The following is a 17,393-nucleotide window of genomic DNA, read 5'->3' on the forward strand; positions in this document are numbered from 1 at the left end:
TGCCAAGTATTGTTATGAGGTCGCTAGTCCTGTAAATGTGTTAGTGTCTTTTGCTGGAAGGAAAAGAAAAGCCAGGCTTGCTTCCAACCCCTGTAATCTCAAAAGTGGCAGTGTTTTGCTTTGATTCTGCACAGTTGAATTTCGTGCACCAAATATACATATGAACAGTAAAAACCAGGCATGCACACGCTAAATAAGAAGTGAGTGCGGAGAACCCCACATATTTGCATTATTTATAGCTACTTTTGACTAAAGGTGGCCTGATTTAATCTTTATTTTTTTTAAGTTTTGAATTTTATCTATGACACCATATGAGCAGAGGAATTAGAACCAGCCACAGAGCATTAATTGAAATAAAAAATGGTCTGTGCAGGGAACAAGTAAGAAAAGCCAGACCCCACCCTCTTTCCCAGAAAAAGCACCAGCATGCTCAATAAATGTTAAGGTAATTTAAAATCTGAATCTGGGAGACAATGTGACTAGGATTTCATTACTTAAGCAAATGGATTTGCTTTTAGTGGATGCAGCCACAGACTGAGAAGGGTTCCCAAGGGGTAAATGTTTTCCTGTGTTTGAAAAGCTTTCTTGTGTGTTAAGGAAGGGGGAGGGGGGCCATGAACGTTGCTCCATATGCACTTAGGACTCTGGAGCATCTTTATTTAGTACTGATTTGGGCACCCCCAAATATCCATTTTTGGATGCTTGTTGTAGGGTGATTATTGTATAGGTTTTAAACCTTTCATCTGTGGTGGTGGGGCAGAGAGATTTGAGCCAGCGGGAAGAAACGAGGAGCCGCCTTGTCGGGATGGGTAGTTTTTTTTCTGGAGCAGATGTGCTTCCTTTGACTAATTTCGTCCTCACGCTGGAGGAGTTAAACAGCAGCAGTGCCAGCTCCGCAGCCTGTTTGGAATAGTTGAGATGCTTGGACTCTCTGGATGGACTGGATGGCAGAGGAGGCAGTTTACAGCGTAATTCATATGCAAAACTGCACTATAAATTTAAAACCTGTCTCAGTTGCTGTGGCACCACTAAGCATTTCATCAGCATACAGTACAGGGTTTCTGCCATCTTTGTTTGCATTGCAGTGACTCATCAAAAGTCTGTCTTGTACCAACACTGAGAGCATTCCTCTGGCACTGATATTTCTCTGTTTTTAAAGCTTCGGTTTGAAACTGGCATTTACTTCAGGTCCCTAATCAAAGGGCTCTATTCATTGCAGAGAGCAGCCTGAATGTTAATCTGCATCCGGCCTATTCATTTAGATGCTATGCACTGCCGTCGAGATTTGACTTGGTAAAAGCTTGAGCTACAGCAGATACAAACGGAGGTTTTGATACTATTTTTTCCCCCCCACCCCCTGAACGATCTTGGTTGCTGCAGTTAGTGTAGCAGACGGAGGCGATAAAAAGGGACTTAAGAGATCCTTCATTGAGCAGCAGTACCTTGGATCATTCGTTGTTTAAGGTATGTTCGCATGGTATCAGATGAGGGGGCATAGAAGTTCCTTGCTTTGAAGAATTCTCTCTTAAACCATGCAGATACAATTAAATTGGCTTTGTGCGTGTTCTCTTTTCTTCCTGTTCCTCAGTGGCTTTGCAGATAGGACTTTTTTCCAGCAGTGTGAACAGAGAAGTTCTTTGTAGGTTATTTTTCTTTTCAGAGGAGATTTAAAAAAAAATTTCAGGTAAATTTCTTTTTATGCCATTGTCATGAGGATTTGGTACTAGTTAAACACAGTTTACTCAGTACCGTCAAGTGCAAACATAATTTGAAATCTTCTGTTCTCTTAAGGGGGGGAGGGTTGGGTGATGGTGGGCAGGAGATTCTTGGGGTGTAGCCTTTATTTGGGCTAATAAGCACTGACTGGCTTTTCTGGAGTTTTATGCACTAAAATTACCTAATTTAATTTTACTGCTCCTATGGGCTTGTTTCAGAGCTTGCCTCTTTCTGTACAGAAAAGGAGAAATTATTCTCATCCCCAAAAGGTGCCAATGTCCTAAAACAGTACACTCTGTGCTGTTGTTTGATGCAAAGTCGAAAGCCGTATAGGCTGTAGATGTATTTTTTTTCATTTGAGATTGTTCAGAGGCGTTCTTGATAGTACTGTTTCTGATTTCAGAAGATGGGGTTGTTCCTATTACGGGGTGCGTGTCTTGCCTTGGATTAGGCTTGCACTATGTCACCTATAGAATCCCTTTTTAATATGACCAGGAACAGAACATAGGGCACTTGCCACAGGGGGACGTATGTGGACACTCTTGCCCTAGTCTGTATTTAAAATTAAAAACAAATGACTTGATGTTAAGTTTACTGCAGTACCTTGGTTTTGTTTGTTTGGGCTCAATTACCTGTCTTAATTTTGATTCATTTAAATTAAATGGCTCTTATAATTCCACTTAAAAGTAGTTTAACTCTGAATAGTTTCTTTTTTAAAACAAGTGTAGGGGCATCGTCTAGGATCGTTAAAATAGGGTTTTATTACAGTAACTACTTCGATAGAATGCTATATTTATTTCAGACAAAATGGCACATCATTTTGTAACTATTTCATCTCGAGTTTCAGCAGGTTTTTTTTATCCATTTCCAAAGGTCTGTTGAATATTAATAGGGCTACCTTACTATTCATTCCCACTCTGTTACCATCCATATTATCCTGTTTACTTTAAACTCCAGAGGAAGGTTAATTAAAAAAAATTTTTTTGAGAATATTTGAATATTTAAATACGTTTTTTAAAAAAAAAAATTTAAAATGCAATAAGTAATTTTATAAACACTTGGTGTTATACATCAGCCCTTAGGGTTTAGTTTTGAGTCATGTTAGGTTGTTTGTTTTTGTTTTTATTTGTTTGTTGCGGAGAACTGTCTAAAAATGCTGTTTCTTTCTCCCTGCCTTCTTCATTTTTCAGATGTGCTCTACTTTGGATACTTCTGCATTGCATGTCTAAGGAGCTCCAACTAATCCTGAGCCATGTCACAGATGTTGCACATAGAAATTCCCAACTTTGGGAACACTGTCTTGGGCTGCCTGAATGAGCAGAGGCTGCTGGGGCTTTACTGTGATGTGTCCATAGTTGTCAAGGGCCAAGCCTTCAAGGCACATCGTGCGGTGTTAGCAGCCAGCAGCCTGTACTTCAGAGACTTGTTTAGCGGGAACAGCAAAAGTGCATTTGAGCTCCCAGGTACCGTGCCACCAGCCTGCTTCCAGCAAATCCTTTCATTTTGTTACACTGGGAAACTCACAATGGCCGCGAGTGAACAGCTGGTAGTGATGTACACTGCAGGTTTCCTACAGATCCAACATATCGTAGAAAAAGGGACAGACTTGATGTTCAAAGTGAGTTCTCCCCACTGTGACTCTCAAACCACCATGATCGAAGATCCTAGTTCGGAACCTCAGAGCCCTTGTAACCAATTGCAGTCTGCTTCTGTGCCCTACGTCATGTCCCCTTCCATGCCCATCCCGCTCCTGACCCGGGTGAAACACGAAAATCTCGAGCTGCAACCCACAGCTGTGTCAGGCCTTCCTGTCAAGCGACCCTTGGAAGCCAGCACTCGGGATAGTACAGGAGGGAGCGTTTCTAATGCTGCTCCGCTAAAGTTGTCTCGTGTTTCATACTATGGAATGCCCAGTTTAGCTACTCTCATCCCAAACATACAGCAAGTGCAGTACTCCCAGGGGGAGCGGACGAGCCCAGGAGCCAGCAGCATTCCAACTACTGATAGTCCCACTTCCTACCACAATGAGGAGGATGAGGAAGATGATGAGGCTTATGATACCATGGTAGAAGAACAGTATGGGCAGATGTATATCAAATCCTCAGGAGGATATTCAGGTAATAAACCAAAACCTTCCCTTTCTCTAACCCTTTTGTTTTTCTCTTCCTCTTAAATCTTTTCTCCTTTGTCTAGAATATATTTTTTGGACTTTTCATCAGGTTTTTCTATATCCTGTTTGTTTACACATGAAGATTTGTGTTTGTGAATTTAATGCTGTTGAAAATTGCTGGCCTGACAGCCCAGGAAACTTGAATTCTCTATCCACAGAACAGGTACAGCATGGGCATAGGACAGTACAAACTTCACCACCACTCCACTACTGTGCCGCTTTTCGGAACTGGAGAGACCACATGTAGGGGTGAGAGTGCAGTGCAGTGACCATAGTCTGTTTAATCCTTAGCCTCCTCCTGTTGGCAGTCTCAGCCACGGACTCCATTTGTTTTGTGTTTTTGCAACATGGACACCTATCCATTAACTGCTGAACTGAGAGTGCCAACTAATTTCACATACAGTAGGTCATCCAAGAGCTACCTCAGCCACTACCCATCTCGGTTTGGATTAGAACAGGCAATCTGAAGGTGAAAGGCTTTGTATCCAATTGCAAATCACCTCATCCATTTATTTCCCCACTACTCCCTCCCTTTTTTACAAAAATCAATTACAGTGTATGTCTTGCTCTCTCCATCCAAATACTTCAAATAAATCAGATTTCTGGTATATCAGAAAGAATTTAAACAAACCTGTCTCCCCCATCCCTAACATATATGTCCTTATTTTTATCTTGTACGCTGTCAGGTAAGTTCCCTTTTTCCCTTCAGAAATAATTGATAGGACTAGTTAAGTCCTCATTAACCTAACTCATCACCTGGTAGTACTGCACTGTGAAAGCATTAGCTAAAGGAGAAGATTGCTCCAGCAATGAATTGCTAGACAAGGAACTGCTGGGTTCTTCCACCAAGGACACACAGGTGTTTTGATTTTTCAGTATGAGTATATGAGGGGACATTTTCTTTTCCGCTTCCCTTGCAAGCGATAAACTTTTCTGAAAAAGAACCGTTTTGGCCTTGTTCATCTTCAAGATTTTGAACTGACGTTTGGAAATGTCTCTGGTGCCTGTCGTGTTTTGGCTTTTTTGGAGGGCTAGAGACGAGGATAGAGGCTATGTGGTAGCAAACACTTGGGGAATCTAATCTCAACAGCTAGTATTTCTCAATGAGAGGCATTTCAAAAGAACATATATGGGGAGGTGTATGTTCTTTCTACATTCCAAAAAGAGGCTCCTGGATGAACACAGTGGACTCTTAATTGGTGCTGCAGGTGTTTGAGAATGCAGCTTTGATTTGTATTCAGTTCCTGGGTGGAAACATATTTCATGGTTTTCTTGAGATTTGTCAAGCTGGCAACGCAGAATTTTCTTTAGTCTGTGCTTAGTTTTCACTGTTACTATTTCCCGTTGTAATTGCTGGATCAGAAATGACTAATTTGAAAATATTAACTCCCTCACATATGCTGAAAAGTTGGCTTTCTTTCCTTGGACCCATTTTATTTTTAGAGATGGGTAGAAAATGTTGCATTAACAACCTCTGTTTGATCCAGGTATGTAATTCATGGTGGTGGTAATTCTCAACACCAAGACACTCCCATGTGTGGCTTTCCAACCCTCTCCATAAAAACAGAACCCCAAACTTCTGTTTGAACAGTAATGTCCTTTCTGTACAAGTCTGTAAGTAGATAGATGAGAAGAAATCATTGCCATGTGTTTTACTGGAGGGGCAAGGGAAACTGTCGTGTTTAAACTAGCCTTTCCATTCTCACAGCAAATACTGCTACTGGCAAATTTTGAGGGTTTTTTTTTTTTAAATATTAGAACGGTCTCTAAAAAGCGGTCTGCTTTTTCAGTTGCTGTTTCTGAGGAAAGAGTCCAAATTCCTCATACTGACAGTAAACTTTCAGAAAGGAGTAGACTATTCTAGGGAATGGTGCGTGATTACTGTAAAGTCCTTGCCTGGCTAGCTAGTTGGTGGGATGGAGTGTGATGCATAGGATGTGTTTTAAAATGTCCATCTAACTGGACAGAGCTGAGGCTGTTTGCATGGATATTTGTTTTCCCCCCACACTGCAGAGCATTATGACTGAGTAGTGTTTGTCTTCACAGTGTTGAGCATTTCTAACATTGTTCTTTAGAGAAACGGGATTATACCCTTGTATATAATATTTTCTTTCTCAGCCATGGGGCCTATTTATATAATAGCAGAACAGAACAAATTCAATAGAAACATAGAAGACTATCACAGGAAAAACTATAGGATGGTATGGTATGCGACTACTAAGCAAGCAGGCTATTGCATATAACTCTTATTACTGTGTAAGATTAAAACAGAGCTGCTCCACTCAGAAAATTGAAAATGTGAACAGCTGACTTGGTGGCTTTGATAATTTTTCAGTTGTCCAGCCTTTAGGTTGGATCTGATGATCCAGAAGAAGAGTAATATTTTCTTTCTCCCTATGCAGATTGTGAGTAGGCTTCTGAATTGCTGGGTGAGGCATAGCCATGGGTAGTTGTTTGGGGAGGTAAGGGAAATGACGGAGCTTGCACCAAGTAGGAGCTCGCATTGTGTCACCATTCTGTCCAACTTGAAGGGCCAGCCAACGCCCCCTCCCCCAGGGTTATAATCTATACAGTTCTAGCTAAAACATGTCTCTCCTGCACAAGCACATTGAAAAAGGGTTTTCTGTTTTAACCACAGGCATAGTCTCAGGGTTCCCCAAAATCTGGGGATGAGAGGGGGAAAGATTTAAAAAAGAAAATGAAAATCGAGGCTATTCCATCCTAGTATGGACTTGTGTAACTCTCACTGTGTTTTCATGACTCTGAATAAGCCCTTCCTTCAAAAGACACAGAACAAAAAACCCTACAACATGGAAGAGCAAGGAAAAGCTAATCCTGCTCCTGCCACGTAGATCTTGACAATCTCACAAAAGACGGGGAAACAGTGTAAAATAGTGATTGCCAAAGTTTCTGAGAGCCTTTTGAGTCAAAACAAAAACAAAGCCAAAAAAAGAGCACACAGCCAGATCATGCATTGAATCTCATGGGAAGCTTCCCTCCTCCCCCCTTTTTTATTTCTCTCCTTGCACAGCTTAGTGTCATTCAGAATGGTGCTAGGTATCCATTGTTAGGGACGTTTGTCTGGTTCATTGTAAGGGGACATTTTAAGCTGAAACTCAAGTTTTTGTTCAGTGTCCTCTGTCGTCTTCCATCTCCATGTCGGGGCCTGGTTCTGCAAGGTGCTGAATGTCAGCGCTGAAGGCTTGTAGGATGGTCCAAGCCATTGTTCATTAGGTCTGTTCTGAAAGCATTTGGGTGTTGTAGATTCTTATTTATTTTTGTTTTCTCCTATATAAAAGCCTTTCTGAAAAACCAGACTAAATCTCTGAAACTTGGCACAAACCAAAGAAATTCATGACCTTGGCAAAGGGCTTTGATGGTAGAAAGTCAGAGTAAAGCTTAAGCGTCATTAAGTAGCTGACTTAGAAAACAATGGCACGGTGTGGTGAACCATAAGGAATACTGAAGTGCAAAAGAAGCTGAAAATAAATCCAGGGGAAGGCTAACTCCCCTTCTAAAACACATTGCAGATGTAAGAATTAAGTTTAGCTGTCGTGAAAGAAGTCCCTAATTTATGGAGGGAAATATGGGAATTGCCATTATGGATCAGACCAGACTTCAGAAACTGGCCATTCCTCACATCACATTTCAGTATAGAGTCAGAGGATGTTAGGATTGTATGTGTGCTTTTGGCTTTGGATGATATTAATATCATCATCATCAGGATTTGCATAACTTTTGTGTGTGCATTAATAGTATTTCCATATGGTGGCTCTTTATTCTGTAAATAGGTCTAGACTTGGAGAACATTTAGGCCTTAAAGAAACTAGTTGGTCTTCATATGGGCTCTAGTATTTGATTTGAGAAGTATGCAGCTAGGTAGGATATTAAACAAAAGCAGAGTACTTATCGCTTTACCTGTAGCACCATGGGCCTGATCCTGAAAGGATTTCAGTGGAACTTGCAGATGCTCCTCATCTTTCAATATCAAACCATATTCTTTTCAGTCCCCTTACTATTTAGTAGGTGTATTTGATTTTATTCCGTTTCAACAGGCACAAGTGAAATTGCACCAAGTGTCTTTAAATCCTCATGCAACAAATTGCTGGAGTATAAAGGCTGGACCTGAAAGTTATGAAATACCAAACTGACACATGGACATTTCATTAAAAAATCATCTAAAATAGCTGTTATAGGATACAATTGCAGTAATTAGCTAAGAGAATAGTTTTCTCTCCTGGCTCTCTGATTTCTTGACAGTAAGTAAAGAGGGCAAGAAACAATCCAAAATCTTTAGTGAGAGGATACATGGCATATTGTATGAAGATGATCCCAGACCAAGCTTAGAAAAGATATGTTACAATTTAAACCACAGCCAGTAGCAATGATCCCGTGAACATCTTGAAACCAAATAATTGCAATCTTTTTAAAACTGCTTGTTTAACTGCAGTCATGGTTCTTTGAGTCAGTTGCCTCTGATACAGATCAATGAGTAGTCTGATCCTTAGGATCAGGCAGGAGGCAGTCAATAGAAGCCAAGAAAGAATATATTTTCCAGGAAATATAAAAGAACACCAAACTAGGTACAAACATAGAGGAAATGGAGAAAAATGTGTGTCTGAAATGAACAGAGCGTCACACTCATCAGACAGAGCTGGTCTTATCTGCTTCTTAGCCCTGGTCTACACTAGGACTTTAGGTCGAATTTAGCAGTGTTAAATCGATGTAAACCTGCACCCGTCCACACAATGAAGCCCTTTATTTCGACTTAAAGGGCTCTTAAAATCGATTTCCTTACTCCACCCCTGACAAGTGGATTAGCGCTTAAATCGACGTTGCCGGCTCGAATTTGGGGTACTGTGGACACAATTCGATGGTATTGGCCTCCGGGAGCTATCCCAGAGTGCTCCATTATGACCGCTCTGGACAGCACTCTCAACTCAGATGCACTGGCCAGGTAGACAGGAAAAGAACCGCGAACTTTTGAATCTCATTTCCTGTTTGGCCAGCGTGGCAAGCTGCAGGTGACCATGCAGAGCTCATCAGCACAGGTGACCATGATGGAGTCCCAGAATCGCAAAAGAGCTCCAGCATGGACCGAACGGGAGGTACGGGATCTGATCGCTGTTTGGGGAAAGGAATCCGTGCTATCAGAACTCCGTTCCAGTTTTCGAAATGCCAAAACCTTTGTGAAAATCTCCCAGGGCATGAAGGACAGAGGCCATAACAGGGACCCGAAGCAATGCCGCGTGAAACTGAAGGAGCTGAGGCAAGCCTACCAGAAAACCAGAGAGGCGAACAGCCGCTCTGGGTCAGAGCCCCAAACATGCCGCTTCTATGATGAGCTGCATGCCATTTTAGGGGGTTCAGCCACCACTACCCCAGCCGTGTTGTTTGACTCCTTCAATGGAGATGGAGGCAATACGGAAGCAGGTTTTGGGGACGAAGAAGATGATGAGGAGGAGGAGGTTGTAGATAGCTCACAGCAAGCAAGCGGAGAAACCGGTTTTCCCGACAGCCAGGAACTGTTTCTCACCCTAGACCTGGAGCCAGTACCCCCCGAACCCACCCAAGGCTGCCTCCTGGACCCAGCAGGCGGAGAAGGGACCTCTGGTGAGTGTACCTTTTAAAATACTATACATGGTTTAAAAGCAAGCATGTGAAAGGATTACTTTGCCCTGGCATTTGCGGTTCTTCTAGATGTAGTCCTAAAGCCTTTGCAAAAGGTTTCTGGGGAGGGCAGCCTTATTGCGTCCTTCATGGTAGGACACTTTACCACTCCAGGCCAGTAACACGTACTCGGGAGTCATTGTAGAACAAAGCATTGCAGTGTATGTTTGCTGGCATTCAAACAACATCCGTTCTTTATCTCTCTGTGTTATCCTCAGGAGAGTGAGATATAATTCATGGTCACCTGGTTGAAATAGAGTGCTTTTCTTCAGGGGACACTCAGAGGAGCCCATTCCTGCTGGGCTGTTTGCCTGTGGCTAAACAGAAATGTTCCCCGCTGTTAGCCACAGGGAGGGGGGAAGGTTGAGGGGGTAGTCACGCGGTGGGAGGAGGCAAAATGCGACCTTGTAACGAAAGCACATGTGCTATGTATGTAATGTTAACAGCAAGGTTTACCCTGAAAGAGTGTAGCCACTGTTTTATAAAATGTGTCTTTTTAAATACCGCTGTCCCTTTTTTTTTCTCCACCAGCTGCATGTGTTTCAATGATCACAGGATCTTCTCCTTCCCAGAGGCTAGTGAAGCTTAGAAAGAAAAAAAAACGCACTCGCGATGAAATGTTCTCCGAGCTCATGCTGTCCTCCCACACTGACAGAGCACAGACGAATGCGTGGAGGCAAATAATGTCAGAGTGCAGGAAAGCACAAAATGACCGGGAGGAGAGGTGGCGGGCTGAAGAGAGTAAGTGGCGGGCTGAAGAGAGTAAGTGGCGGGCTGAAGAGAGGGCTGAAGCTCAAAGGTGGCGGCAGCGTGATGAGAGGAGGCAGGATTCAATGCTGAGGCTGCTGCAGGACCAAACCAGTATGCTCCAGTGTATGGTTGAGCTGCAGCAAAGGCAGCTGGAGCACAGACTGCCACTGCAGCCCCTCTGTAACCAACCGCCCTCCTCCCCAAGTTCCATAGCCTCCACACCCAGACGCCCAAGAACGCGGTGGGGGGGGCCTCCGGCCAACCAGCCACTCCACCACAGAGGATTGCCCAAAAAAAAGAAGGCTGTCATTCAATAAATTTTAAAGTTGTAAACTTTTAAAGTGCTGTGCTTAAAGTGCTGTGTGGCATTTTCCTTCCCTCCTCCACCACCCCTCCTGGGCTACCTTGGTAGTCATCCCCCTATTTGTGTGATGAATGAATAAAGAATGCATGAATGTGAAGCAACAATGACTTTATTGCCTCTGCAAGCGGTGATTGAAGGGAGGAGGGGCGGGTGGTTAGCTTACAGGGAAGTAGAGTGAACCAAGGGGCGGGGGGTTTCATCAAGGAGAAACAAACAGAACTTTCACACCGTAGCCTGGCCAGTCATGAAACTGGTTTTCAAAGCTTCTCTGATGCGTACCGCGCCCTCCTGTGCTCTTCTAACCGCCCTGGTGTCTGGCTGCGCGTAACCAGCAGCCAGGCGATTTGCCTCAACCTCCCACCCCGCCATAAACGTCTCCCCCTTACTCTCACAGATATTGTGGAGCACACAGCAAGCAGTAATAACAGTGGGAATATTGGTTTCGCTGAGGTCTAAGCGAGTCAGTAAACTGCGCCAGCGCGCCTTTAAACGTCCAAATGCACATTCTACCACCATTCTGCACTTGCTCAGCCTGTAGTTGAACAGCTCCTGACTACTGTCCAGGCTGCCTGTGTACGGCTTCATGAGCCATGGCATTAAGGGGTAGGCTGGGTCCCCAAGGATACATATAGGCATTTCAACATCCCCAACAGTTATTTTCTGGTCTGGGAATAAAGTCCCTTCCTGCAGCTTTTGAAACAGACCAGAGTTCCTGAAGATGCGAGCATCATGCACCTTTCCCGGCCATCCCACGTTGATGTTGTTGAAACGTCCCTTGTGATCCACCAGAGCTTGCAGCACTATTGAAAAGTACCCCTTGCGGTTTATGTACTTGGCGGCTTGGTGCTCCGGTGCCAAGATAGGGATATGGGTTCCGTCTATAGCCCCACCACAGTTAGGGAATCCCATTGCAGCAAAGCCATCCACTATGACCTGCACATTTCCCAGGGTCACTACCCTTGATATCAGCAGATCTTTGATTGCGTGGGCTACTTGCATCACAGCAGCCCCCACAGTAGATTTGCCCACTCCAAATTGATTCCCAACTGACCGGTAGCTGTCTGGCGTTGCAAGCTTCCACAGGGCTATCGCCACTCGCTTCTCAACTGTGAGGGCTGCTCTCATCTTGGTATTCATGCGCCTCAGGGCAGGGGAAAGCAAGTCACAAAGTTCCATGAAAGTGCCCTTACGCATGCGAAAGTTTCACAGCCACTGGGAATCGTCCCAGACCTGCAACACTATGCGGCCCCACCAGTCTGTGCTTGTTTCCCGAGCCCAGAATCGGCGTTCCACAGCATGAACCTGCCCCATTAGCACCATGATGCATGCATTGGCAGGGCCCATGCTTTCAGAGAAATCTGTGTCCATGTCCTGATCACTCACGTGACCGCGCTGACGTCGCCTCCTCGCCTGGTATCGCTTTGCCAGGTTCTGGTGCTGCATATACTGCTGGATAATGCGTGTGGTGTTTAATGTGCTCCTAATTGCCAAAGTGAGCTGAGCGGCCTCCATGCTTGCCTTGGTATGGCGTCCGCACAGAAAAAAGGCGCGGAACGATTGTCTGCCGTTGCTCTGACGGAGGGAGGGGCGACTGACGACACGGCTTACAGGGTTGGCTTCAGGGAGCTAAAATCAACAAAGCGGGTGTCTTTACATCAAGGAGTATTTCAGGCAGGACTTCACGGAGGGTTCCAATAAGAAATGGTGCACCTAAGTTATCGTTCTTATTGGAACAAGGAGGTTAGCCTGGCCTCTGATTGATACATGGCTAGATTTACCTCGCTGCACCTTCTCTGTGAGTGACTGCAGTGTGACCTAGAGGAATGAGTCCCCTAGACAGGGGAGGAGGCAAATGAGTACAAAACAAATCTGGTCTATTTCTTGTTTTGATCCACTCCATCTATCTTTTACATCTTTGGCTGGCAGCAGACGGTGCAGAAGGACTGCATGCCATCCACATCTCATGGCTGCTCGGCAGAAGATGGTACAGTACGACTGCTAGCAGTCCGTATCGCCTGCCCGCTCACCATAAGACTGTTCAATAGGACTGACTGCAGGACTAAAGAGAATGACCTGGTCAAGTCACTCCAAATTTAGTCCCTGCGCCCATGTCTGCCCAGGCGCTCCCAGCCGACGTGGCCAGAGCACCTCGGACATGACGATGACGGCTACCAGTCGTACTGTACCGTCTGCTGCCACAAGGTAAGGGGTTGCTGCTACTGTGTAGCAATGCCGTACCGCGTCTGCCAGCACCCAGGAGACATAGGGTGACGGTTACCTGAGCGGGCTCCATGCTTGCCGTGGTATGGCGTCTGCACAGGTAACTCAGGAAAAAAGGCGCGAAACGATTGTCTGCCCTTGCTTTCACGGAGGGAGGGAGGGAACGGGGGGCCTGACGATATGTACCCAGAACCACCCGTGACAATGTTTTAGCCCCATCAGGCATTGGGATCTCAACCCAGAATTCCAATGGGCAGCGGAGACTGCGGGAACTGTGGGATAGCTACCCACAGTGCAACGCTCCGGAAGTCGACTCTAGCCTCGGTACTGTGGAAGCGCTCCGCCGAGTTAATGCACTTAATGCACTTAGAGCATTTTCTGTGGGGACACACACACTCGAATATATAAAACCGACTTCTATAAATTCGACCTTATTCCGTAGTGTAGACATACCCTTATTGTAAAAGTGGGAATCCTCTAATGGCTGCGAGGGAAAAAGGGGGAAGGTATAATGCTGACTAGAGGGGAAATCTTTAGCTTCATTGGCTGCCTCCTGTCTAATCAATGTGAATTGTTCTGAACTTATATCAACCACAGAAAACAACTTGCAAGCAAGAAATTCTCTTTCTTATTAAGGACCCAGCAGCGTAAGAAAACTTAAGATCCACTTGGGTGTCACTCTGCTTCAGACCTTTTTTGGCATTAAACTTCTAGTCCCTGTTTCTTCACAGTAAAACACAGATGTTTAATTTTAGACTGGCAGATGTTTCACTCCTGATTGAGATGTGAAACAAAGGCAAGATGTGGGCATTTATAAACCAGTAATATTGTTCCTGCACTTCCAGATTAATTCTGTGTATAAATAGGACACGCATCATATCTCTACATTTGAGTATACTGTTGCAAATAGCACTATTAGTAAAATATGTATAGTTCAATGGTGGACTATATTACCATTTTTTCTTCTTGTGTGCACGCACGCGTGTGTGTATTTTTCTGTAAACATACATACCATTTGCCAGTAAATCTACTAAGAATCTGTGAAAATAGCTGCAGATGCTGGGTTCTGTTTTCATGTCCGCTCCCTACCAAGTGTGAGATAAGGATTCTTGTAAACTCTTTGTTTGAAAGGAAAAATCTGACTCTTTGGAAAAGGGAGGGCAACTAGAGGTATGCTTCCAAACTCCAGTCATCCATGATAGTTGAGAAGAGGGTAATTTTGTGGATAAGGCAATGGACTAGGACCCAAGACTTCTGGGTTCACACTTCCTGTGTGACCAGGGTCAAGTAACTTCAGCTGCTCTCTCTGTTCTCTGTCTGTAACATAGGAACAATAATACTTCCCTACCCTGTAGAATAGTGAATGAGAAGAATAAGAAGAGAATCCAGATGAAAACCTCTGGAATTGTGAACTTCCAAGGGGGAATTGGTATTTCTGCTCTTTGAGTTGGCAAGAGCCAAGAAGATATTAAAGCAACTGGCCTTTAGGGAGTACAGTCAACAGTTTCAAATTTGGATGCCTGAAATTAGACATCAAAATCTTGGCACTGATATTCAGAGGTGCTGGGCACTCGCAATGCTCATTAAAATCATTGGGAGACCTGGGTGCTCAGCACCTCTGAAAATGAGGTCACCTATTTAGGTACCCAAGTAAGCGCCTAACTGCATGATTTGGGCACCCCAGTGTGAAAATGTTGGCCACTGACATATTACTGTCATTCTTTCTGAACTGATGCGTGTCCACGAGCCCCATTAACAGCCTGTCAAGAGAAATTTGAGGCCCTGGTACATTGTTTGCTGGGGCTGCAGCCCCTCCCTTTTCACCCAGTTACAGACATGGGAAGGGGGCTGAGCTTGGGGTTCAGGTACAATTGTCCTCCTTTTACCTTTCTTGTCAGCCCTGCCAGTTAACCTGTTCTTCATTGTCTAGGTAATCAGAATTTCATTTTTGCTGATAACTTCTACTATTTTTTAAGGTTTTTATATGTACACGAATTAATTTGTATTAGTTTTTTTTTTTAACATCATACGCATAATATTTACAAATGTATAGCCAGTTGGATTATTGCTTCTTACAACTGTGTAGTAAAAGGTAATAATAAAATACTTCTTAAGATCTAATGGTTTGTAACAGCCCATTGTCAACTAAAACAGTGATACTTAGAAATGGAGGACCTCATGTAACTGACCTCTGCAAAGCAGAGCGCATCTTAAGAGCGTGTGGAACAAAGGCACTCAGCACCACCAAGCAGATGCTGGAAGGGTCCAATGCCACAAGTTGTTGAGTGCCAGTAATTTCTATTAATTTCAGCACTTCCTAGGATTTGGTTTTCACCTAACCAGGTAGCTCTGAGGTAGTTTTCCATACTCCAGTCCTGGATGTGTCCTCTTGTAGGTCAGTTGTTGCTTGTTATGAAACCCTTCCAAGTTTCAGACCCAAATACGTGTGTGTGTGTGTGTGTGTGTGTGTAAATAAAATACATGGGTGCAGCCGCATAGCTCCTACTGCCTTTTTAATTATTTCTTCTTTTCCTCTGCGTTAGCTGGTAAGCTGCTTTCTTAGTCTAGTACAAAACTATGTGAGACAATACTTCACATTGTTTGCCATTTCATTCAAAGGAAGAGGAGCAGCTGCCCTCTGAAGATACAAATTAATTAGAAGTGAATACTATCCTGTTCTGTAGAGCATAAAGGCCAAACAGACTTGCTTTCTTTGAAAACATGGGACCTCAAAGTGTTTTGTACCCTGGTTTTTTTTTATGCTACAGTTCTGTGTGCAGTAATTTAATATATGTTGAATTGAAGTAGCATTAAAAAGACCTAAATCTTTGGTAAAGTTTGTTTAATCTTGTTTGAGTTGTACTAATTCTTTAACCAAAACAAAATCCACCAATGAGGTAAGTGTCCATATATAAATGAGAATTTTTATAGACAGAGGCAATAAGCAAACGAAACAGTATTTAATTATATTAGAACGGATTAATCTGGATTGTACTGTGTGGGGTTTTTTTTCTAGCACAAATTTTGGCTGAGGTCTCATGCGATGTTTAGCTTCAGAAAAGAGAATGCTATGACCTTGTTGTTGGTTCCTATGTTTAAACACAGGGCACTTCAAAATAAATCAGAAGAATATTTTTTTCTGCCAAAACATCACTGACGTTTCCCAATATTGTGCGTGCATGTATCTCCAAAAACACAATTTGGGTAGGTCAGTGTTGTCTGTACTATTAAAGTTGTTTTTCAGAGCAAGTGGCAGGATTTCAGGAAATGGAACTTGACACCAGCTTCAGCTGGAATTAGTTACTTTAGGAAGTTACCAAATACCAGGGCAGTACAGTCACTTGACTGCGTTATGTTGCTTTCTTTGCATTATTTATTATTGCAGTATCAAGACTGGTTGGCCCAAAAATTGATGTACCTTCAGAGTCACTCTGTGTGACGTGCACAGAAATTTACAATCCACTGTCTGTCATCTGGTGCAGTTTGTTTGCTGGTCTGAGTGTTGTGTATATTGTTTGACTTCCTGCAATTACAATAATAGTTTGAAAAAGAAATGCATAAAAGCTAATGGTGCAATGTACAAAATATAAGAGCGGGAGAACGAGGGCTTGGTTCTATTCCCAAACTTGTTGTATGACTTTAGGAAAGTCACTTAACCATCGTATGCCTCAGTTTTCCATGTTACCAACCTTTGTAAAATGCTTTGAAATATATGGATGAAAAGCATTCTATACGTGCAAATAATTATTGTTTGTTAATTCGTTTATGGGGGGATCATGTTTTAGCTCTGCCTACTTTTAAAGCTGTTAACAAACTTTATCTAACAAGATAAATTAAAATCACATCTATGTGATTATGAAAAATAGTAATTAACCACAATCTCTGTCTAAATGTTTTTGTTTAGAATATATGAGTATTTAGATGTATGACAGAAACCACAGTTTCTGTTGTGAAATGTTTTTGTTTTTGCTCTGTTGGCTGCAACTGTTCAAGGATACTTTCTCTGCAGTTACACCAGCTTTTTAACCTTACTTTAATTTTATTTTTTATAAAGACACTAACGTGGAATCATTTTAAAAGCCCTTGTGAAAATTAATGCCACTATGCACAACTTTTTGTTCTGACCCTTTTAACAGCTTACAATCTACCATTTTTTAAAGTGGAAATAAATAGTTTTTACATTTTTCACTCAAAGCCATTAATTAAAATTAAAATTGCAGCTTTAAACAAATAGTGCAGGGAGTTTTGTTTTTGTGTTTTGGTACTTCACGCCTTTGCTCAGCAGTATAAACCATGACTGTGTAGAAAGAATTGACAAGCTGCTGGAACACTTTCTCTGGCACGCTTGCCCACAATTAACACAAGCAATATGAAATAATATGGCCTAATCTTTATCCCTTACTGTGGCTCTTGCATTTCAAAAACATTGTGGCTTCACTAAAAAAATCTGCTGCCCTGTTTTGAAATCTGTTGACTCCTAAACATATGCTGTCCTTTTCTTGA

At 43.0% G+C, this 17,393-nt stretch overlaps 1 protein-coding gene across 4 annotated transcripts in view; it reads left to right on the forward strand.

Annotated features, from left to right (window-relative positions):
- Positions 1-17,393, forward strand: part of NACC2 (NACC family member 2) — a 130,392-nt gene that overhangs the window by 94,740 nt on the left and 18,259 nt on the right. For 3 of the 4 annotated variants that reach the window (XM_075120545.1, XM_048822949.2, XM_048822951.2), the window contains exon 2: positions 2,907-3,833. In XM_075120545.1, coding sequence (XP_074976646.1) covers positions 2,969-3,833 — 865 coding nt within the window. In that variant the 5' untranslated portion in view covers positions 2,907-2,968. Of the gene's footprint in view, positions 1-916; positions 1,465-2,906; positions 3,834-17,393 lie in introns of those variants that run through there. The other variant, XM_048822950.2, reaches the window with a different exon arrangement.

Source organism: Caretta caretta, chromosome 16 (assembly GCF_965140235.1).
Source record: "Caretta caretta isolate rCarCar2 chromosome 16, rCarCar1.hap1, whole genome shotgun sequence".
Lineage (NCBI taxonomy): Eukaryota > Metazoa > Chordata > Testudines > Cheloniidae > Caretta > Caretta caretta.